Raw genomic sequence first — 23,229 nt, 5'->3', positions numbered from 1 at the left:
CGACTCATTCGAAACGGCCACCATACTCAGTACGAGTCATTTGTGACCTTGAAGAGGCGCACAACATATATCATCCGACATGTTCTCGCGTAAATAGCTCACGCGCAAGGCCTCAGAAAAAGATCTGCCGACTTCAGCCCAAGCGTATTCTCTCATACGAAAACATGCTCAAGCGCTCGGCGCTTCGGGCGGACGAGGACGCGCCCTGCGCTATCAAAGTGGTAGTCCGTGCGCGTCCACTGAACGAGAGAGAGCTACAAGCCAAGACTTCGGTCGTAGTGAGTGTCAGTCGCACCGGAATCCAAGTGGTCAACCCCATCGTCTTCTCCGACCCGTCACTCGTCGAAGCGGCAGGTTCGGGTGGCTCTTCGTTGGCGCTCAGTCCAGCGCTCATCGCGGCCGCGGACACAGCGGGGGAATGCCGCACCTTCCACTTCGATCGATGTTTTGGGTCGAGTGACCAAATTGATGTGGACGAAGGGACGCAGAAACCAAATCAGTCACTTATTTTTGACGAAATAGGTCAATCTGTGATCGAGTCGGCCTTTCAGGGCTTCAACTGCACCATGTTTGCCTACGGTCAAACAGGCAGTGGCAAGACCCACACTATGGTCGGAGATAAGACAGATAGGGGCAAAGGGGTGATCCCCCGAGTGTGTGAAGCTTTATTTCGGGAAATTGACAATCGGAGGGAAAAAGAGACCGAAAATCTCGAACAAGAGGGGGTCAAGAGGACCATTTACACGGCTCATGTGAGTTATTGTGAAATTTACAAGGAAAAAGTCAACGATTTACTGGATACCGAGGGCAACGCGGCGGTGGAGAAGCAGAGACCATCATTCACGACTCAGACGCAGAATGATGGTGAAGTAAACGCTAACAGAAGAACTCTAAAAGTTAGAGAACATCCCGTAACGGGGCCGTTTGTGGAAGGACTCAGTATCCGCTCCGTTACGTCGTATGCGGACATTGCGGAAGAGATGCTGGCTGGAGAGAAACTTCGAACGGTGGCGTCCACTTTGATGAATCCCGTGTCGTCTCGATCGCATGCGGTCTTCACGATCACCATCACGCAGACGACGTTCGACCCGATTTCCCAGTGTGCGAACGAAAAGGTGTGAAGAGTGGAATAATTGTGCTTGATATCAAACTGACTTGAAGTTTTTTTCTGCTCTATTGAAGACGTCGAAGATAAGTATGATTGATCTGGCTGGATCCGAGCGTGCGAATGTGTCGGGGACTAGTGGGGACCGACTAAAAGAAGGAGCCATGATCAATAAGAGTCTCACGACGCTTGGACGCGTCATCTCTGCGCTCAGCAAGTACGTGTGGAGTACTGATTTTATATATCACTTACGATAGGAGTATTTAACAATTGCTATGATCCAGACAAGCTGCGGACAGGATTCCGTACCGTGATAGCACACTCACGTGGCTATTAAAGGAGAGCTTGGGAGGCAACGCAAAGGTAAGTCAAAGGACATCCAAGTACTCAATAGCCCCTACCTCATTAACCGCGCTACTTTCTTATATAACAGACAACAATGTTTGCAATGATCAGTCCATCCTCAGACGTACGATATCATCTGAGTAGTTTCTCTTTATATAACCTATCTAACCCCTTATCGATATAACAGAACTATGACGAGACAATGAGTACACTGCGGTATGCCGAGTCAGCGAAGAAAGTGATGAATCGCGCCGTGGTGAACGAAGACAAGAACGCGCGGATTATCCGCCAACTTCGTCAAGAAATCGAGGAATTGCGAGCTCAACTGGCAAGTAAAGAAGGCAGCTCCGGCAACGAACAAGTGAACGCCAGCATCTCTGCGAGTTTATTCGAACGCGAATCCTTCTACGCCGAACTGCAGAAAGAAGTCGAATTCTTCCGCTCCCAGCAAAAGCAACTGGTCGAGATCACACCAGCATCGCCCGCGATTCATTTAAGTGACAGTCTCCCGAGTTTAGTGAACTTGAGTGCCAGTTTGGTCCCTGGGGAAGCTCTAGCGTACGTTTTAGTAGAGGGGTCGACGTTATTCGGATCCGACCCAAACCCAGACATGACCAAGTACGAGACCGTCGAAGTGGCTCCCGACGAAGAGAAAAGCACAGAAAAATCGCTTAAGAAGAAGCGACGTGGCTCGTGGACGTCGACCATGTTGAGACGACGCAAGAGCTCTTCAAAGAGTGCTCCGTCTACACCAAGTGGCAAAGCTGCGCGCAACCTGGATGCTTCTGAGGTTGCCTTGGCTCTATCGACTGACAAGCGCTCGGTCATACAAATATGTAAACTTCCTGGCGGCGATGTGAGCCGAATTCTGCCCCGTCATGCTCGGTTTACGTGTACGCGAGTGCCCAGAGAAGAGGATTCGCCGGAATACATTGTGGAGCTCGAGTCGTTGGACCCCACAGCGATACTATTGGTGAATGGAGAGCCCTTAGAGTACGGCAGTGGACACCCCAAGCAGCTGCATCATGGCGATCAAGTTCGTCTCGGGAAACCCTATTGTTTCCGTATTCACGGTAAGTAAAATGTATTTCTACTCGAACGGCGCTCTATTTCTATTTCTAACTGATTACGGTAATCAGTCCCTGGGAATGCTACATCGACTCCAAGAATCGCCGAGGCGGTGGAGCAAGCGCCTGAGTTGGAGATCGACAAAGACGAAGCGCAAGAACTTGAAGTGTTAGTGGAAGAAGCCAATGCCATTTGCACGAAATGGCTGCTAAACACGGAGTTCGCCGTGGGAAAAGGGGGAAACGCGAGCACTGTCATTGTCAAGAAGAAATTAGAGGCACAGTGCTGCAGTACGGTGCACTGGGACCGCACCATGTTGGAGCTTAAACTCCAATTCTTACGTGAGTTTGCAGCTTCGTTAGAGAACGTGGTCTCGCTTACAATCGACGAGCCTCCTAAGATCGAGGAGCTAGCGGATTTACAGATCCCCGAGCTGTCCCCTAAAGTGGCTGCTTCTCGACGGCCAAGTGGCTTATCGGAGCTCGAGAGCAAGCCTTTGAATAACGACGAAAAGCTCGGGAAAGCGCACAAGACTGAGCACAAGCCACAGTCACAATCGACACCTTCACTGCGTCTTCTTGGCTATGGCCGACTGCATCTCGCAGCTCAATCTCCAGGCTCGGCAGTGTCGCTGTCTGTCGCTATCTATGACTTCACGGCAGCGTTTATTGGCAAGTTAGAAACGCGGTTGGAAGGGATCTCTGAGGCCGGAAAGAAGAGAGGAATTCTCTCCCCTAAAGAGCCCACAACTTCGATTCACCGTATCCGAGTGCACCTCGACAAGATGAAATTTGACGCTGGGAGTTTTGTCTCTGCGTCGAGTATTTCTATCACGTTAAAGGAGACGGCGTCAAAGACTCTAGCCAAGACTCCAGAGAGTAAAGAATTGTCGGAAGAAGGAGCGACAGCCAAGATCTTTTCGACGCCAAGAGTGCCACCGATGCAGACGTCGAATAACGACAAACAGCCAGTGGAGAGAGACCAGAAGACTTTTGTACTGCAAGAAACCTTCGAAACAGCCATCACTACGAAGAAGAAACAGTTGTTTAACCAACGCGCAGTAGAAGAGGAGTCTTTACTCGTAGAAGTATGGGGATACGACGTCAAGACGCGCTACTTGGCGCCTCCTACAGACGACGTGGAGGATGCGACGATGGAGACGCAACAGGTGGAATTCTACGTGTCTGTCGATGTGGAGGAGCGAGAAGTGGACGGATTGTATCATCCCGTGGCGGTGAAACCCGATGGCGCCTTACGTCTCCACGCGAACCGGTCTCGACGTCTTTTAGTCCGCGTCACGCAGTCGGATCAACAGCCATTCGCTTTATCCGAGATCATTCACGTTCGCATCGCTGCTCCGGATGCTCCTTCGGTCAATCGAACTGCGTCCATGTCGAGAGTGATGGGCAAGACGACGCAACGGATGTTGCCATCGTCGCGTATGCTGTACGAACACCGCGATCAGACTGTTTCTGGCGAGTCGCAGGGTCTGGAATTGGGCTCAGCGCGGTGGCAAGTGCTGGAGTTCCGCGGAGATTGCGGCGTTGACAACGCCAGTCGGTCGCTAAGCGCCGTTCTGCGTTGGGATCACGATCCAGATAGCGACTTGGAGCCCATAAACACCGCTGGCTCACGCTCAACGTACCGTCTAGCTATCGCCTTTGCAAGTCGATGGTCGAAAGTCCCCATCGTCATCTCGAAAAGTCTAGTCGCGAAGGTCTGTGGCAGCAATGTGTCGGCTGCTCAGAGGTTTACACGAGGCCTGGTGGCGTCTCGTACAGTGTGGTGGGCGAAGGAGAGTTACAGTCGCAGTTATCGTCTTGGAACCTGGTACGCCGCCGACATTATGGTCGATGATTTGCCGTTAGAGGACAACCCCGTGAGTGATGACGCCGCGTCAATGAACGACACTGTGATCGCTCATCACATCAACGGACTACATCGACTGGAGATGGCAATGCAACTGGAACGTGTACGTCAAAAAGTGTGGATTCTGATGAACCTACGCACCTCGGAAGATGGCGAGACAGCGCTCAGTGAGTCTCTGACTGCAGTCAAAGTGAATCTGTGCTTGGATGAGCTCTTTAAACGGCTGCACGACGACGTCCAAGTGTTCGAATGCGTGCAGTTCGATGCCCCAGAACTTTATCTTCGTCATTTAAGAAAAAATGACTTGCTGATGAATCTTTTAACTGGAAAATTGGTAAATCTGGGCAAAGTGACGGGTGTCGAGAGCGCAGCAGACAAGTCGGAACACTCGGCTTTGAAGCATAGAGAGCACGTGATTCACTTCGTGTCGGAGCCGACGCAACTAGTAGGCGGCGACCAACTGGGAGGCGAGATGAGTGGCTTCTTGATGCTGTCTCTGTCGTCTGCGCTTGACGGGGAGACTGCTGCTGCGGTTGCGCCGTTAGGAGGCAACGTAATGAGACCGAAGACGCCTCCTAAAGCTGGCCAACATGTCGCCTGGGAACGCCAGTGGTTCGTACTGAAGCGGCCGTTCTTGTACTCGTACGTGAGCTTCGCACGGAAGCAGCAAACCGGAGTCATGGATCTGTCGATGTGTCAGTTGATTGTGGCCACTGCTCTCGATGTGCCTTTCTCGTTCCGTCTTGTGTGCGTTGACGGGAGGAAGCAGTCGGCCGTGTGGTGGCTACAGGCTTCGACGGCGGCGGAGATGCGAGCGTGGCTGGTAGCGATTGATCCTCTCAAGATCGAGGCGAGAAAGAGCGTGGCCTCTACACTTTCTGAGGCGGAAACACCTGCTCTTACTGCGTAGGTGGAGATGCCACTGAATTTGTAAAACTTGCGGACAGAATTGAATAAGTAAAATGCATACTAAGCAGGTAAAAAAATCGGTTGATTATCACTTAGTACCTGCTATCTACTAGTAGTTTAGACTGCATTACCATGACCTCATCTTCCTTCGTGAGTTCGATTCGATAGAAATTCTCTGTGTCGCAGTCGAACTTTTTCTCTACGGGAATTGGCATCGTTTTTAGTAGAATTTTAGGAACGTTTTCTCCTTTTTTTCGTGATCCGATGCAGCAGTCAAATTGCCAAACCGTAGACGTACAAGACTGTTGCTATCGTCGCATTCTCCCATTGCACGGTACATGATCCTACAGCGCATCAATGGTCAGACAGGTTATCGCAGTACATATATTCGTACAACGCACCATCAGACCTTTCGTCCCAATACGTGCCGCTACGCACAAACTGGTTAAGACACAATTGATCACAGTAGTGATCAAAGGAAGCACAAACGATACCTGCCAATTTCGACCCCTGCTCCCTTCCGCTGACGAATAAAACACGTGACAATGTACTTGAAATTCTGCCACGACACGGAGAATCAGTCACTACAAGAACAGTGAATTAAATATAATAATAATTGTACCGGACACAGGCGCTTCAGGTCTTCAATACAAGCATTTGTCACCATGTTGACCCAGTCGTTTGCCTGCCACAAACATCGCTTACTCAAGTGCCAACAGCCGACCAACACAACGTTGGATCACCTTGGTGTTCTCGTACACATTCCCCTCCAGCACGCTACGCACTGCGTCTTGCACGATAACGTTCACTTCATCTTTGAGTAGAGGGAAATCGTAGCAGGTATCTGTTGGCATCGCGAGAGATCTAAAGTTGTGTGTCTGTTCGCAGTCTGTCACTGACGCTTCACCTCAAAATACAAATCCGATATGACCGAGAAGAACGATGGACAAGAATCTGCCCCACTTGAGCACAAGCAGAAGACCAAGAAAAAGAAGGATGGAAAGTCAAAAATGAAGAAAACTCGACGTCACTTTCGAGAAGAAACACAGCGAGCACGAGCACCACAAGTTCCACCGATGGAGGAAGTAAAACCTGCTTATAATCTAGATGAACCGGACGTAGTTGAAAGCGCTACAAGCTTGTCGCCGTCAGCGATAGTCGAGATGTTTCACGTGCAAGAAAGAGAGAACACTTCTTCGACTTCGATCGCGGTAACAGCGCGGTATCTTGTGGAGAACGAGACGAGCGGCGACTTCTACCACGTACGCACAAGGAAACGCCAACAACAAGTTTATCTCTCGGACCACACAAGACACCGACGGTCCTCGCTGGTTAAAGCGCAGCAGACGATTCGGGATGAATCGAACAAAGCGGAAACTTTCATGTGGTGGAAGATCTTACAGCGAGACGGAGAGAAAGCCATCGTGGTGATGCTCTTGGGGGTTGTGACCGGAATGTGCTGGATGGACGCTATGAATCTGCACGCAGGGGAAATATCCACGTCAAGGAAAGAGCTCGACAACTTCGTGTGCACATACAGCGCAGTGTCCAACCGTTCGCGAAAGAATCTCTTCATCCTGTTCAAATATCCTTCCACACTATAATAGTTCATGAACCATCGTCACCGCTACAATTCTATACACTCCTTACATCAAGCTCCCATGTTGCACTTTCGTGCTGATAGGTCTCATACGGAAGCTGAGTCGGATGAATCCGTACCATCAGTACAGAACTCTTGACTGTGGTACTACCGATATGATGTCGTTCAGATGGGTAAGGAACATACCCACTGCATTTTTGAGTGTGTGTTCTTAACCCCTTTATGATGCAATTAGCTCCAAGCAGCGACGGCTTTAATCTCTTTCGCACTGATCGTGCTGATGACTGGATCTCCTGCGGCGCTTCGACTGAGTCGAGCTCAGCAAGCTAACGCAAAGTGGTATGTTGCATCTAGCTAGATGATATCGAAGCCGTATGAGTTATGCTCAATCTGACTTTTTCAGGTGTGAGGATGTTGCGCCAACTTCGCCAATTTTTCGGGATGGGATCGTGATGCTACAGGTCTGCGCGATTTTAAACACAATGTTCACCACTGCAGCATGGCTGCTGGTCGCTTTGGTATGTTAGACGCCATTCTGTTGTCGCTTTCCCCTTTACATGTTAATACTACAACTAACTACTTTCTTGATCAAGTAGCAATGCAGCACGACCACGTCGTCTTCAACCCTTAACAGGAATCGTGTCGTCGAGCTACAAGAATCTCTCGAAGACAAAGAGAATCGGTCCGTGAACATTATATCTGCACCACTACTTTCACTCTAACCAGCAGGCACATGACTGAACAGCATAAACAAATTACAGGGAACACACCTTGAAGACTCGTCGGTGGATGAACTCAAGTCGCTCATCCAACTGCACCAGGTGCGCACTCGGCAGTCAATAGCTTACATTCTTGCGATAACTTTTAGCATACCTGGAACGTTGCAGCGTGCGATCGAGCTCACGGAAGGCGTGCTCGTATCAAAGCTTCAAGCCCTGCACCGCCCCGGTTAACTCGCAGATGGCTGCACTTATCACACGTCGCAGAAACTGAAGCATTGATCCACTGAATGATATCCCTTGTTGCCGGTTCCTATTAATGCGTTGCAACTTTGATACTACTACTTAATAGTATTTAATCTACAATGGTATCAAGTTAATACCATTGCAAATTGGATACTGCCGTTGCCTGAGCAACATCATCTCGGTGAGGTCGACGTGCATCACCATGAGCTTAGGACCTAAGCTATCTAAGTTAGGTCTCCTCGTCGAGCGGGCACGTAGCACACAGTAGACGAGCACGTCGACCACAGGACAGCGTTCACGGTCTTGCGTACCTCACTGCGCTGGTGAGGCCAACGGCGCACGCAAAGGACGCGCTAACGACGATTTCACGAGGCCGGAACAATCGTCTCCGGCTACACGCTGCATGGCCGTGCGGCAGGTATCTGATTTTGCTCAACCGACATAGTGACGCAGCGCACACACTCCAGCGGTCCGAGGTATCGTCAAGTCGATGCAGTTGACGTCTTGTTGGTCAGGACGGATCGCTGGCGGTTCTTCAATTGTCAAGACTGCGTCTTCATGTAAGGACTCGAGCAACCTTGATGCCGAGCAGCTTGAAGCAGAGCAACACCACAGGAAGCCAAGTTTCTTCATTACCGTTGTGACAACGGTTGTCAACGAGGCCGAGCACTTCCAGTCCACAGGGTCCCTGTGACAGGGATAGTGCGGTGGTGCGCACCGAGCTATCGGCCCCGCGACATCCCCACGATCAGCTACCTTGCGTATAGAGAACGCACTGTCATGATTGCCATACGGCGTGTGGCAGTCATGGTCCTCCGTATGATACGGAGGACCAGCAGCGAGTAACGAAATCCGGAGATCATCAATGCGATGCGGAACGGCGATCGCCAATGGCAAACATGTACTACGTACTACGTAGTACGTAGTACAGTTGAAGCGATTTGGATGTAGGCTGTAGTTGAAGCGATTAGGATGTTTGGCGAATCGCCGTATTTACATGTACATGTACCGGTAGAACACTCCATCGCTTCAACTACATGTTTGCATTAGATTTGCACTTGTATGGCATACACAGTAATACTGGTCCAGTACGTTTCGCGAGATGGGCTTCGAGAAAAAAATATCCTCATTGGCGATTCGTGAGTGCACTGGTAAAGTACTTAAGTACATGTACATGTAAATGAAACCATCTTAAAACGATTCGTTTAAGTGAGCTTATTATTGCTGCTACATGTAACGGCGTGAGTCACGCAGACCAGATTCAGATAGGTATTCTTACCGGGAATGCATTTACAATAATATCTATCATAACCTGGTCTCCTCGATTGATTCGCTCCGCTCACGTTGTCTACCCTACATGTGTACAGGGGGTATTAATGTATGTTGTACATGTATTTTTTTAAGTGGTATAATTCATACTATGAAAAAGAACAGCGTGTTCTCGTACAGCTTGCAATAAATTGCAAAAATAAATTTGAAGTTTTGGGTCTACGATTTCGATAATGTCTGAAATGTAATCAAGAGACATATCTAAACCCCGAAAACCTGGATATTGCGATTGCACAGTGACACCGTTTCCTGAGCACGACACGCTGGAGATTTATCTTCCTTCCTCGCCTCAGAACCGGATGACCAATCATTCGCATGCTTCACCGTCGCTTCGCGCCGCGCCGGTCAGCTTGCAAAATCGCGACCTCGCTGACTATTATAGCGGGTTTTTCGTTGCAACGGGGTCGGATCTCGAGATCGGGTTGTGCAGAGCGCACTACATATAAATGTACTACGAGGTGATAGTATCACTGATACGTGCACGCAGGACCGGATCGCTCTAACCTGCAGAGTGGCGGCTTGTAGGAATCGAAATACCCGGTAAGTAAAAACAATCGGAATTTCATTTGAAGTTTCTCAAGCGGAAACTTTGGAAACTGACTGACAGTCCGCCGGCTGCGACTATTCAATACGTGATCCCGCCAACCGGTGTGATGACAACCCGCCATCGGGTCTGGACGTCGACCAGAGGGCGTCAAAGACGGGTAATCGCATCAGGAAACTCGGTTCCCGATTTCCATGCTGTAAATTGCAGCCCAGTTCCTGCAAACTCTGTCACAGAGTTGCCTCGCTCAACAAAGCAAAAAACATGCACCAAGACGGTTGCAGTGCTGATCTCGAAACAGCGCCGCAATATTCCCACGGTTTCCTGTATCAACAAGCGTTGAATGTCCGAAATGTCGGGATTTTTTCTTTGTTTATTTTTGTTCGCTTTCTAAACGGCTCGTTGCCGTTGTCGTTTCACAGCCGCTGCTCATGCATGACAATAGCTTTGGCGAAGGCAACCGCAAGGTGGCAATTTGCACCTTGAAATTTGAAGCGCCGAGCTGTAGGATAATTGCAGCTTTCACCCAATGCTATACCGTAGGAAGTGTGTGATTCAGACGGCAACTGCACACGAATATTGGGCTGATCGCAATCGCGGCGGAAGTTTTCGCCGTTGACGATCCAGTGGGTGGCAAACCCAGCAGAACGTGCTTACTGTGAGAAAGATGTGGATTGTCTACGCTGCAATCAGTGGACCCCCTCCATGCGCGGCGACGGCGCTCTCGCCGACCCAGAGCTGAGCGCACTCTGTTCTTTGCACAACTTCCATCACCATCGCGCAGACCACGTTGCCTGAACCTTTCTGGGGGCAATTCGCTCTTCGGTGAGGACGCTCCTCCTTCAGTTTCCAATTACGACCGCTGCAAACAAGTGCCGCACTCAACGAACCAGCCAACCCACGCCATCTCATCATCCAACCAAGCGGCACCACCCCACGTGTTCGAAACCTTCGCGAACGAACCTTACACCCCCCAAAATTCGGCCGCGACCAAGAGACGCCCGTGCGTTTGACAAGACTAAAAGCGAACACCGACTGTGACAAGCATCCGCCGCAGCCTTTCCCAACCAGCGCAGCCCCACTCGACCGCCTCATTCTGGAATTGGACACGCCCCCCACTTTTGTTAGTAACAACCACGACCATGGATATCCGACGCCTTCTGCACAACCCGGACGATGGCGGTTGGTACATCATCGGTGAGACCAAGAGCGAAGCCGAGATGAACGAGTTCCGCCGCTCACTCAAGCGCAACGCCATCATCAACACACACCTTGTGAACTGCACCATGAACCACGGAAACCTTGGCGTGAACACCGAACACAAGATGAAAGTCCAATGGACCAAGTGCACCTCTGCATTGTGTCATCCCAAGGGCAACAACCAGAACGAATTTGACGAGCAAGGCAAGCCACGGGCGTGTCCCGTACAGGTGCGCATGTCCACGTGTCAACTCACGTTCGCCGGCATCATTTGCCAGGCGTACCAGCACTTGAGTGAGGAACACGACTCGGCCGAGCCCCTACAGTCGTCTGTTACTGAGGAGATGAAGACTCACATTGTGCGTATGTTGCTGGAGAACCCCGATGTAAAGCCCATGGCAATTTACAAGGAGCTCACGGCACTGCATGAAAAGGGTGCGTTCGGCGCAGACCTCATGCCGACCAAGATTCAGCTACGCAACGCTCTCACATATTTAAGAAGCCGAAAGCTCAAGCTATCGAGTGGCAGTGGTGGATCTACGGACGGTACTCCCCGGAAGCGAAGATACAATTCGTTCTCGGATGGAAGCGAGTCTCCACCACTCGAGGAACACCGCCAGCCAGAATATTGAAATCCCGACTAGTTTTTTTTTCCAACTCACTTTGCTGACGACACAACACCACAGCGGTGGTCGTCAACGGGGACCCCAGGACGCACCCCGACCTTATCTATCGTGTCTGCCCGCCCATTCGTAGTCGACTACGAGATAATAGGCCCAAGGTCGAGGAGGCAACTTAATCAAGATGCAGCACGAAGGCTGCCAGGTATATTACAATAGACGACACCGTTTGCCAGACAGTTTCTCTTTTCTGTTTTTTTTTCGCTCACCCATTGCGTTTGCCATGCGAGCGTGCAGAACGTTTGGGCAAGCAACAACGACAAAGCTTTCGTGCCCAAATACTGGAAGTACAACGTCGTTGTATTGTTCAACATCAGTCGCGCACTTCGCAGATTGAAACGCTACACGTCAACTCCAGCAGAAAGTTCCGCACCGGATAAATGGCTCGAGCCCAGGTGTCCAAATCCAGCCTAGCAGCAACATGGAACAATACATGCACATGTACAGTACTGTATGTAGCTGTGCTGATTGCATGTTAGCCGGACACTTTTTGTTTTTCTTCGGGCTAAATCCAATTTTGGGCTTTTTTCAATATAAACCAAAAACACATTTTCTAAACAATAATTATGTTAGCCACACAATATTTCCGGGGGAGGATCCCAATACAAAGATTTCCTAGCATTTTTCGGCTATGAGCTCTGAGGAGATCGGCAAGAAGGCGGACCTCGGTCCAGAGTTTCAGCGCGTGCTGCCTGAGGCGCAGGCCGTAGCGGCCAGTGGCGACGTGGAGCGCGCATGTGAGATACTGCTAACTCTCGAGAAGCAGGCGCGTCTAGCCAACGACGTGGCCACGCTCAAGGAGGCTGTGGGCTCCATTCTGACTCTGTGCGCGCAACACAAGCGCTGGGAGCTGCTTAAGGACCACGTAGCGCTGCTGGCCAAGCGTCGCGCACAGAAATCTGGCGCCATCACCGTCCTGGTACAGCGTGCCATGGAATTCCTGGCCGAGACGCCATCCGACGCCGTCAAAATGGAGCTCATCAACGCACTGCGCACTGTAGCGGAAGGCAAGATCTTCTTGGAGAAGGAACGCGCCACGCTGACGCAGATGCTGTCACGCATGAAAGAAGCGCGTGGCGAGATTGACGAGGCCGCCACTATCCTGCAAGAAGTGCACGTAGAGACGTACGGCGCTATGACGAAGCTGGAAAAGACGGAGTATATCTTGGAGCAGGTGCGACTCACATTGGCCAAAAAGGATTATGTACGTGCCAATATCTTGGCCAAGAAGATCTTGCGTCGTACCTTAGAGGAGAAGAACTTCCAGGAGTGCAAACTCAAGTTCTACCACCTCATGATCGAGTACGACACGCACGAGAACAACACGCTGGAGTTGTGTCGCCATTGGATGGCCATCTTCAACACGGAGATGGTCAAGGAGAAGGAGGAAATATGGAAGAAAGCTCTGGAACACGCCACGATCTTCGTGGTGCTCTCGGCTTACTCGAACTTGCAACACGATCTATTGCAAAATTTGGCTAGAGAGAAACTGGCTGAAAAACTGCCGGATTTTGCGGCGGTGTTGAAGAAATTTACCACTAGGGAGATCATTGCCTTCCCTATGGAACAGGACGCTGTGCTCAAGAGCCACCCGATCTTTAACCACGTCGAACGTGGCGCGGAGTGGTGGAAAAGTCTCCACACACGTGTCGTCGAGCACAATATCCGCGTGGTGGCTGAACACTATGATCGTATTCGTCTACCGCATCTGGCCAAGATGATTGGACTCGCCGAAGACGTACGTTTGCTGCTGTTGTGTGTGTGTGTGTGTTTTTTATTGTTTAATTTGGAATGCTAATGTTATTTTTAATTATTGAGATAGCTGACGGAGAGCAGCATCTCGACGTTGGTGAGCGACGGATCCATTTACGCCAAGATCGACCGCCCCGCCAAACTCGTTTCTTTCCACAGACCTCTTTCACCGGAGGAACATCTCTCCAACTGGTCGGGTACGTCGCTCATCGAAGCTGCTAAAATCTGGGTCATGGCATTAATTTTTGAGTATTTTCTTTTTTCATTTGCAGCGGATATTTCCCAGTTACTGCGCCTGGTGGAGACGACGTGCCACTTAGTCAACAAAGAGAACATGATCCACAAGATTTAAGCTCGCTAGGTGCAATAATCCGTCAGTGCTGCAGCGAATCTGTCGGATATTCTTCCTACCTGGCTTTAAAAAAAAATCGAAAGAAACAAAATACAGTGGCAATCCAACAAAATTGCTCGTTGACTTGTACGGAATGATACTTGTTCTCATGCGCCATAGCCAAAGTCCTATCACTACTCGTCATCGCCATTATAGTAGGCTGTCTTCATCTGCGTCGTCAAACTGTCCTGCTTCTGTCGCACCGTTCTCCAGTCCTGGGGAGACCTGCAACACCGAGTCGAAGTGTGCAGCCAGTTGAGCTGCTCGGGCTCCATCGGCCACCTCGTCCTCGTCCCAGATCCAGCCATCGTCGTCTTCCTCGTCGTCATCTGGGTTCATCTCCGCCGACTTGCTAAAGGCATCAAACAGTTCTTGTACTGCACAAAACATTAGCATAAAGGTAAAAAATATGAAGCAGCATAACAACACGCACGAGTTTTGTCGTCGACAGGTACGAAGCGAATTTCCGACACGTCCTGGTTGCTGATCTGGCAGTACAAACAGGGCTTCGAGAAGGCTGCGGGGTCTCTAGAGATGGCGTGCAGAGTGACGGAGCTCATTTCCCACGCGTAGCCCAGTTGTGTCCCCATCGCTGCGCCCAGCCAGAGCACGCGGCTTGTGGTCACAAACAGCGCACCGACAGATCCACTGTGTGCCAGTGTCTGCGTCTCTCCGTCGTCGTCCTCGCCTACGTCACTAGATGAAGCGTGGATCTCCACATTAGTAAAGCTAGCCAGCAAGAATTCCTCGTCGTCGCCCGCGCCAGTACGCAGCAGCGGTGTGCCATCGGCGCTTAAGTTCGCTACGGTCAAGACGTTCATTATGAAAAGTGCTAATTAATGATTGGTCAAAACAAGAAACGCGCTAAAAAAATGGGCAGGCTGAAGCGAAAAGGGTACTTAATATAGCTTGCGACCATTTACTCTACAACATGCAAAATTTATTTTTACTTTTGTTTTTTTTACCTAATGAAATAAATCACGAACATCTTTATCAAATCCTCTCTCCGACGACGGTGAAAGTCAACGCCAGTGGCATCTTTTTCGTCGTCGACATGTGCATACGAAGCTGCTTCATGAACGACAGCTTGATCATCTCCGACGAAGAAATTTTGCTTGTTTGAAGCGGAGTTTCCTGCTCGTCAGTTTGAGTTTTTTTCTCCTCGTCTTCCTTTTTCTTCTGCGGCACTGGCAGTCTGATTGATAGCTGCGAGGTTTTCTCGTTCCATGACCCCTTTAAATTGTTTTCCTGCAGGAACAGCCGCTGCTCTAAGCCAAGTTCCAGGATATACACAGTGAAGCTCTTCTGCCCCATACTCAACACGACGCCAGTCACTTCAATGTCGCCATGATGCTGCACATATGCACACAAAAACACCTTATCGCACTCCTTCTCCGCATTCTTGGACGTCGTTTTCTTCTCGTTGCAATTTTGCGCAACTGAAGTGAACTCCACCATTCTGGACTCGGGGTTCTCAGTATCTAACGACGAAGACTCCACCACACTCTCCTGAAGCAGGCGATGCACGACAACGTCGGCATATCGACGAATGGGCGACGTGAAGTGCGTGTAGTATGGGATATTCAAAGCGTAATGACGCCACGAATCCGACGACGCGCCATTACCGGCCACCATGTACTCGGCAGGCTTCATAGGTTTGATGATCAACGCTTGTGCGATGACAAACGTCGTGTCACCATGATCGTGTCGAACACGCTCCAAAGACTCGGTCAATTGCTTAGTAGATCTCCCGTCCACCTTGATGTCGCTCTTGTCTAGTAACTCCAGCGCCTGATCCATTGCTCGAGACACTGGAGGAGGGTGGTGACGTAAAAAGGCAAGAGGTCCATGAGCACGAAGCAATTGCTGAGCAACTAGGTAGTTCGCTAAGAGCATGTACTCCTCCACGAGACGATTACTGTCTTTCAGCTCATATGGTCCGTATCGAATCGGGTTGCCCTTGGCATCCAGTGAGAACGTCAGTTTAACGTCATTTAAACTCACTGCACCCGTCTCGAAGCGCATCGCTCGACGGTTCTCACCGATACTCCACAAGTCCTTGACACTCTGAATCACCGTCGCATTGCTGATATTGCTGTTGGCACCAGGAATCGGTCGACGATCGACTTCCCATTCCTCCACATTGTCGCTACTGATGACTCCGTCCAGCATCTTCTGCGCAGAACCATAGTCAAGTTTACAACACGAGCGGATAATCGACTTCCCGAACCATGGCTCGACACCGTCGACCAGTGTACCGTCAATATTCATCTGCCACACCACCGAGAACGCCAGTCGATCCACTTGAGGCTGCAGCGAACACAGCTTCTCACAGAGGATGCGAGGCAGCATGGGTAACACGCGGTTGGCGAGATACACACTGGTGGCTCGAGACCGAGCTTCCTCATCCAGCAGCGACTTGTGCTCAATAAAGTGCGTCACATCTGCGATGTGCACACCGATCTCGAACATCGTACGAGCACCATTAAGAGCTTGAATATGCAACGCGTCATCCAAATCTCGGGCATTATACGGGTCAATACTGAATATTTGAGTGTCGCGGAAATCTCGTCGCTTCTTCACTTCTTCTTCGGGTATTTCCCACTTTTCGCCGCTTGTACCGTATTTCTCGTCTAGCTCGTTTAGAATCGAGCTGTCGAAGTCCAATGTATGCGATTGTAAGCCATGTTTGGACAGTATGGCCGAGATACCGGTCTCAATGCCGGTATACTCGCCCACTGTCTTGACAAACTCACCCATCGGACTTTGGTGTCGAGTAGACCACGCTTTGATGCGACAAAAGCACAGCATCGTCTTTGAATACAACAGAGGTCGACTGATAAACTCGTCTGGAAGTTGTAGTCTTGGAATTCGAATGCGTCTCGGTAGACGTTGGTCATCAGCGTTGAAATACGCGTAATTATCGTTGCTAAACAGAGGCGAGTCCATGGTTTTTACTTTAGTGGCAGGCTCCAAGGATCCAATAAAGCCGTTGGAGTTGCCCTGTGCCAGGATAAACACCACGGACGCAGTCGGACGACGGCGAGACTCTTTTACACGCTCGTTCAGACGACTCAAGCTCTGCTTTAGCATATTTACCGAGCTTTCCTCATCGGCTGAGCGCTTAAGGAAACAGTTCTCTGTCTCCACACTAGGAAGCCAAAGCGAGTGTAGGGCGTTCTTATCGACCCCTGCACTCGAAGACATTGGCTTGGATTCAACAGACCTTCCATCGCTCTCATTGTCCATAGCTTTCCATTCTGCTTCTGGATGCAGCCGAACAGCTACAGATCTCCGTCTAGAGCACGGTTACGATCCTGCATGCCCTTAACCAGCACATCCATCGACAAGCCATCTACTGTGATGTAGCCATCCATGCGATACATGCCGTTGACCCGAAGTTTGCCTTGAAGGAGGCCTCCCATCTCAAGTCCACGAATCACCACGTCATGATCCAAGTATTCCGAGTAGGTAACCTGTCCATTGCCACGGTTACCTCTGTTTGTCGCCTTGGATTTCCTATCCGTCTCACTTTGTGACAATGGAGCTTGTTTCTCCTCTAATTCAAGCGTCCGGTTCTCCTTGTCTGTCTTTTTCTTCTGATTTTTATCGTTCTTTGAAGCATCTGGAGTGTTTTTCTTTGCACCACGCTTAGCTTGATCCTTGCTCTTCTCGTTTTCACCTTGCGTCTCCACCTTCGCCTTGCTTTGAGTTGATTCCCCTGCCGACGCAGCAGCATCGGTAGCAATGACTGTCTGTTGCTTCTCCTTCTTCTTCTTTTTCTGCTTTTTGCTCTTCTGTATACCCATCACTGTCATCTCCACTTCAACATCCTCTACCTCTACTTTATACAGCAATTTCTGTGCTTGCCTCATCTTTTTAGCGGTCTTCTTTGAGCTCTTCTTGGTCTCTATCGCAGTCTCCACCACGGTGACCACCTCTGCCTCCTTCCTCTTCTCATTTTTCTTTTTCTTCTTGTTCTTCTTCGACTTACTCTGCGTGCCACCGACTCGCACACTTGCGAATCCTTCCTCGGTAGCCACCAAAGCCAGCTCCTCGAGCTCGCTCTCTAAATCTACCATAACGAAGCCTGCACCTCCGAATGTATCTATCTCCTCGTCCAGTACACTCTCTGAGCTGTCGTCGTAGCCCGCGATCGCATCCATGTCTTGCTCCGTCCTCACCTCGTTCGGGTGTCGCTTCTTGCGCTTGGGTTTCGCGTCTTTGAACTGTGGCTTGGGGCTCGCCTTCTTGCTCTTGCTAGGTTTAGCTTCAGCAGCAGTTGCTGCTTCTTCACCCATCGCTTCCTGCCACGACAGTTTGACGCGCGGACGACTGTCGCGCTGCGCCATGTTAGATGCCGTTTTGGATTCTCGGAGCTCAAAGGAAGCTTCGTAAAGACCATCACTCACAGGGCAGAACCTTGTGAAAGAAGGTTTAATTGATGTATTACTATAAACGGGTTTCTAAGAAACGATGTAAATGGATAAAATAGTATTTTTGTTTTCAGCGCATATTATGACATATTTAAAAAGTTTTACACCTTTCGTACGTTCACGATTCGTGAACCACGAATCACAGACGATGATCAGGGTTCGCCAAAACCCAGCTTTTCGGATTTGAGTGGGTGGGTAATGAATTTTTTGTGGGTGGGTGGGATAAAAAACTGGGTATTATCTGCTGGATGACTCCATTTAACCAATTATAAAAAAACTGTGTCACCTCAGAGAAATATGGAGCGGTTACAGATGCTGTAGGGTGGTTAAAGAAAAAATAGATGCATATAACCGAGTTTCGGGGCGGTCCAAGGAAGAAATGTGCTCTAATGACAACTGGTGGTGGTTGGGGTAGCTCTCTTCAGCTGGTAACCGAAAGCGGGTATTGTAGCAAATGACCCGCTTAAGTTGCCGGCGCACTGAAGATGCATGGGCGAAGACGCGGCCGCATCGAGTGCAGGTAAAGCCAGTCATGGTACTTGCGTATTGCGTCAGCTCTATCGCTCTTTCTTTATTTTTATAAACCCAGAAAACCCAGCCTTAAAAAAGAGTGGGTGGGTGGGTCGTTCAAGCTACCCAAAACCCCAAAATTCCAAAACCCATTTTGCGAACGCTGACGATGATGCTGACCAGCTACACTGTAGCCTACAGAGGTTGATGAATCTGCTGTCAGCAGCGTTGCTACAACGGTTGCATTCCGTGTTGACTCAACCTGGTCCACCATTCGGAGCCTTGTTAGCACGTTGTTGATCCCACCCCCAGCAGCTCGACGGAGGAATCGAATCGTTCGCATCAACCTCTATGCTGTCACGTTTAAGGGATGGCAAGACATGGAATGTGATTAGCGTTGCACACAGCGATTCAACACCAGAAACTGACCCGTGATACAGGCCTCCATGCTCGGAGCATTGCTCCGTGCGCTGCACCGCAAGATGGCCCGAGGTTTTACTGACCCGAGGTTCCATTCACCACCCTCATTTCGAAATTCGCACGGCCGTCAGCAACTGGCCTTTCAAACTCGAGCATAGTTCCCTGGTCATGATATTTGCCGCTAGTAAAGCGATGCTAGCCATCGGTCTGGCAGTCAATGGTATTTGCCAGTCAACCGCGACAACGTCTCGCAACCTCACTTCGACCAGCCCAGCTGCATACATGGCCACCACCTACAGCGCCATGCACTCCACGGCATATCCTCTCACCGACAGCGACACTCTCGACACGACCGCGCTCGAGAATGCCATCGACGCCGATATGGCGTTGATCGCGCAGACCTTCACACACGTCCGCACCTTTTACTCCCAGTTTTATGGTGTGGGCGTCGCCCAATACGCTGCCGCACATGGCATCAAGCTACATCTGGGCATCTACATGACCGACGAATCGTGGCAACAGGACCAGATCAACAGCGCGGTAGCTGCCGTCCAAAAATTCCCTGGCACCGTCGAGGCGATTCTGATCGGTAACGAGAACATGTTCACCGGCACCACGGCGTCCGACATCATTGCCATCGCCACCTCTATCAAGAAAACCCTCGGTGATGCTGCCGACGGCATCCTGTTCGGCACGGTGCAACGCTCAACTGAGTACCTAGACACAGCCTACGACGACCAGATCAACCAGCTGTCCAAAAACCTCGATATCCTTGGAGTGAACCTCTACCCGTTCTTTGACAACAACTACGATTCTACAAAACCTGCGGCACTACTAGATGCAGTCTGGAACGCCATCGCCACCAAATATCCGGTATCGCAGTTGCTTACGTGTGAGACGGGTTTCCCCACAGCGGGTGATCCATCCACCTTGTCACCTGATGTGACGCCCTCACTGGACGCCTCCATTCAGTTCTTCAAAGCTGTCACTTCATGGGTCCCTACTGGGGGCGAGACATCGTTGAAGTTCTGGTTCGATTTCTTCGATCGCCGATCGGACGATACGTCCGTGGACGTGGAGCTCGAAAAACACTTCGGTATTTACACGTACGACGGCCAGCTGAAGAGCGGGGAGTTCCTGACGGCTCTGGGTGGTGCTTCCGCCGTTTCGTCCAGCTCGAGTTCAGCCACAACGACGTCGAGTTCAACAACGTCGGTGTCAGCATCTACCAGTCAGACCCAGACTCAGACGGACGACTCGATCTCGACTAGCGAGATTTCGAATGCTACCACGACGTCGAGCTCAACGTCAACTTCAGCATCGACCACCCAAACCCAGCCGGACAACTTAAGTCCGATCAGCGAGAATCTTGCGGAGACAACTACGACTACTGCGCCGTCCACGACTCCATTTCTAACGGCGGATACCCCGATTGTCACCACTACATCTTCCCCCTCCACTGCTACCCCCATATCGGACTCCGAGCCCGCCGTGAAAAAACACGATAGCTGCTAAGCGTTTGTTGTTCACTTGTTTAGCAACGACTCGTTTACCGTGAACCACAAATTGTAGCCTACCAGGCTCTTATTGCAGAAACACAAATACAGTCAACGAAAAAGAATAATGAGTGCTCGTGCAATTGAGTGTATTATAAATCTTACTTAAGTACAAGATTTCACTGCTGGGAAGGATTCCGAAAAAAAAATACTCAAGAAATATATAGTGATTTTCTTTTGTAATTATCTATTTCCTATAAAATAATAGTAGCTGTTCATATTTTTATTTGTGAATTTTATGACCAATTACTATACTATTTTCTCCTTTTCACTTCGGCATTCACTTCTAAACTTGCCCTAAAGCGTAAAACCTCATTACCCGAACAACTACTACGCATTCACAATGCGCGTCTTTGCCCCGTCCCGCAACAGCCCGACTTTCTCGAATAAGCAAGTCGCCCGCTTCTTCTTCTCGCCTGCCCTGGGCGACCACGGAGAGCCGACAGGCTGTCAAGTTTGCAAGACGTACGGCAAGTACCGCTAGCATACCCCTCGGACTGGGTACTCCAATTTGGTGTTCCATGTCCGAGAGAGCCACCCCAACTTCGAGGACGAGGTGCGTGACGCAAGTGCCGCGGCTACGGAAGCCTTTGTTCCGTGGGTAGCTCAGAAGACTGGCTGGTTCGGCTGGATGCGGTGGATTGTCATGTGTACCCCCCCCCCTCCCCCGTTCTCATTTTGTAAGCTATCGTTTCGAATTCGGATTGAGTATACTTGCTTAAACTTGTGACTGTCATTTCTAGGCTTACAAACTTGTCTCCGATCTCCGTTGACACTCTGTCCAGTGATATGGAGAAAGTAGTGAAAGCTAACGAGAAAATATAGGCGAAGAGATGCCTAATGAATTCGGTCTCATTTTGGACGGTTGGACCCATGGTAGCGAGCACTATCTCGCAGTGTTTGCCTGTTATGAAGGGCCCGACGGATCGCGGTATACACTCCTAGCGATGGCCCCGATCATGGACGGGCCAGACGACGCAGTGAGCGCCGACGGTCACACCGCCGCGATTAGGCGGGTTCTCCCGTTTTTTTTTGCGTTCTCTAACTGTTGTGCTGTTTTTAGTAAACAGCAATCGTGCAGTCAACAAGCGGCCGTGAGCGTGCCGCCCATCGGCTGTGCAACCCACCGTCTTAATCTAGCGGTTCGTGCGCACCCCATGAAGATGATCTGTAGAAACTACAATCTCTCATGCGTAAGCTGCGCACACTTAAACAAGCGCCCAAACTTCGATACGAATACTGCTGCCTTTAATACACATCTGTATTAATTGTTTAAATTCCTTTTATTAAGTGATATTTGCTCCAGTCAAACAACCGCACTCCAGACGACGATCGTGTACGTTTTCCATGCTATCGCGCTATTTCCGTCTCTATGAGCATCTATCTCCCGACGACGACGATATGGAGGACTTCATCCCTTCGCGCTTAGCCCACCGTGGCTTCCGTCAACTCTTTAAAGAGCTTCAAGCCCGTTGGACTGACTATGCTGGGCGCATGATATATACTTGACGGACTTTTGCAACCGACGTTCAGGGGCTACCTCGGTAATGTTTGCTAAAGCTATGATGATACTATTTACTAATATTGACTGTATGATAATGCCTGATGCCGCCATTGTGCACTCGCCCAACGCTCGGGTCGGCGGCTGTGAGGGTACTGGGTGGCCAAGCTACATGTTTGACCGCTGCGGAGAAGACTGCGCTTCAGCCGTTTCGACGTGGGGCGCCCGTGACGACTCCTGATGACACGAGCTGTCTTGTACCACGAGCGCCACTGTCTCCCGCCCATGGCTCTCGAGATGATCTTAATTTAGAAGGTCAACATCACGTACGGGAGCGTTGCCACTGCTGATGATTGTCTGCAGTAAGTAACTCGAAAGACATACTCTTCTCTTCGAGTTAGCAAATGTTTATTGCAGCTTAAGTGCATTTTCAGTTATTTATTTTGCCGCCTGAGATGCAGATAAAGCGCTATGTGTTTGCTAGGGATCTTGCAATTGATATATGAAACGTTTGGCGGGACCCCGGGGTCTCGCATAAAATATGCTCGGTATTGTGTTATTTTGGGCAGTCGCGACTTGTGACACAATCTTCAGTTTTGATCGGGTGTCGCTGCGGAAAATGTCGTCTCGGGCGTCTGGCGGCTCACGTTCAACCGTCCCGCCTCGAAAGCGTGCAAAACGAGTCGACAGGAAAGAGACCGCGTATATACGTGTATGTGAAAAGCTAGGAGATACCGTTAAGAAGATTCGTAACGACTGGGATCAAATGAATACAAGGCGAGATGGAAGCGAGTGGCAACAAAAAAGAAGACAAGCACTTCAGCAAAGCCACGCAGTAACCAACCTTCCATCACGTCACACACACAACAGAAAGAATAAGTACTTCAAGTTCAGTCATACTAATTTCAAATCAGCTTAAAAATGATACCGGTTTCTGATGGGGATACCGGGGTCCCGGTGGGACCCCGGGGTCCCGCCAAACGTTTCATATATTGTATTTTTGGAATCCCTGGCTTAAGTGCAGCGGGATGGCACTGAAAATAAATACC

General features: G+C 50.1%; 10 protein-coding genes across 10 annotated transcripts; 6 read left to right on the top strand and 4 right to left on the bottom strand.

The window, feature by feature from the left end:
• Positions 1–164: 164 nt before the first annotated feature.
• On the top strand, positions 165–5,297 carry PITG_02343 (kinesin-like protein; the record flags this gene model as incomplete). Its single annotated transcript, XM_002907235.1, has 6 exons — positions 165–1,115; positions 1,183–1,322; positions 1,405–1,468; positions 1,539–1,574; positions 1,638–2,523; positions 2,590–5,297. 6 exons carry the CDS (start codon positions 165–167, stop codon positions 5,295–5,297), a joined length of 4,785 nt encoding a protein of 1,594 aa, XP_002907281.1.
• Positions 5,298–5,569: 272 nt separating this feature from the next.
• PITG_02342 (uncharacterized protein) lies at positions 5,570–6,150 on the bottom strand (the record flags this gene model as incomplete). The annotated part of the gene is made up of 5 exons (XM_002907234.1): positions 5,570–5,640; positions 5,698–5,726; positions 5,791–5,855; positions 5,919–5,981; positions 6,040–6,150. 5 exons carry the CDS (start codon positions 6,148–6,150, stop codon positions 5,570–5,572), a joined length of 339 nt encoding a protein of 112 aa, XP_002907280.1.
• A 72-nt stretch (positions 6,151–6,222) lies between these two features.
• PITG_02341 (uncharacterized protein) lies at positions 6,223–6,900 on the top strand (the record flags this gene model as incomplete). The annotated part of the gene is made up of 1 exon (XM_002907233.1): positions 6,223–6,900. The coding sequence occupies one exon, from the start codon at positions 6,223–6,225 to the stop codon at positions 6,898–6,900; it is 678 nt and encodes a 225-aa protein (XP_002907279.1).
• Positions 6,901–8,751: 1,851 nt separating this feature from the next.
• PITG_02340 (uncharacterized protein) lies at positions 8,752–11,793 on the top strand (the record flags this gene model as incomplete). The annotated part of the gene is made up of 5 exons (XM_002907232.1): positions 8,752–8,779; positions 9,428–9,534; positions 10,157–10,238; positions 10,428–10,737; positions 10,792–11,793. The coding sequence occupies 5 exons, from the start codon at positions 8,752–8,754 to the stop codon at positions 11,564–11,566; spliced, it is 1,302 nt and encodes a 433-aa protein (XP_002907278.1).
• A 452-nt stretch (positions 11,794–12,245) lies between these two features.
• Positions 12,246–13,848, top strand: PITG_02339 (26S proteasome non-ATPase regulatory subunit 12, putative; the record flags this gene model as incomplete). The annotated part of the gene is made up of 3 exons (XM_002907231.1): positions 12,246–13,352; positions 13,437–13,563; positions 13,639–13,848. The coding sequence occupies 3 exons, from the start codon at positions 12,246–12,248 to the stop codon at positions 13,716–13,718; spliced, it is 1,314 nt and encodes a 437-aa protein (XP_002907277.1).
• Positions 13,849–13,907: 59 nt separating this feature from the next.
• Positions 13,908–14,578, bottom strand: PITG_02338 (uncharacterized protein; the record flags this gene model as incomplete). The annotated part of the gene is made up of 2 exons (XM_002907230.1): positions 13,908–14,134; positions 14,191–14,578. 2 exons carry the CDS (start codon positions 14,576–14,578, stop codon positions 13,908–13,910), a joined length of 615 nt encoding a protein of 204 aa, XP_002907276.1.
• Positions 14,579–14,720: 142 nt separating this feature from the next.
• PITG_02337 (exonuclease, putative) lies at positions 14,721–16,109 on the bottom strand (the record flags this gene model as incomplete). Its single annotated transcript, XM_002907229.1, has 1 exon — positions 14,721–16,109. One exon carries the CDS (start codon positions 16,107–16,109, stop codon positions 14,751–14,753), a length of 1,359 nt encoding a protein of 452 aa, XP_002907275.1.
• Positions 16,110–17,041: 932 nt separating this feature from the next.
• Positions 17,042–18,109, bottom strand: PITG_02336 (uncharacterized protein; the record flags this gene model as incomplete). The annotated part of the gene is made up of 1 exon (XM_002907228.1): positions 17,042–18,109. One exon carries the CDS (start codon positions 18,107–18,109, stop codon positions 17,042–17,044), a length of 1,068 nt encoding a protein of 355 aa, XP_002907274.1.
• Positions 18,110–18,678: 569 nt separating this feature from the next.
• PITG_02335 (uncharacterized protein) lies at positions 18,679–20,638 on the top strand (the record flags this gene model as incomplete). Its single annotated transcript, XM_002907227.1, has 2 exons — positions 18,679–18,713; positions 19,144–20,638. The coding sequence occupies 2 exons, from the start codon at positions 18,679–18,681 to the stop codon at positions 20,636–20,638; spliced, it is 1,530 nt and encodes a 509-aa protein (XP_002907273.1).
• Positions 20,639–21,022: 384 nt separating this feature from the next.
• On the top strand, positions 21,023–22,546 carry PITG_02334 (uncharacterized protein; the record flags this gene model as incomplete). Its single annotated transcript, XM_002907226.1, has 4 exons — positions 21,023–21,153; positions 21,761–21,872; positions 21,986–22,015; positions 22,493–22,546. The coding sequence occupies 4 exons, from the start codon at positions 21,023–21,025 to the stop codon at positions 22,544–22,546; spliced, it is 327 nt and encodes a 108-aa protein (XP_002907272.1).
• Between the last annotated feature and the right edge of the window lie 683 nt (positions 22,547–23,229).

This window comes from Phytophthora infestans, genomic scaffold (assembly GCF_000142945.1).
Source record: "Phytophthora infestans T30-4 supercont1.3 genomic scaffold, whole genome shotgun sequence".
Taxonomy (NCBI): domain Eukaryota; phylum Oomycota; class Peronosporomycetes; order Peronosporales; family Peronosporaceae; genus Phytophthora; species Phytophthora infestans.
Note: the sequence above shows the minus strand (reverse complement) of the source record. Positions and strands in the feature narration are given on the sequence as shown.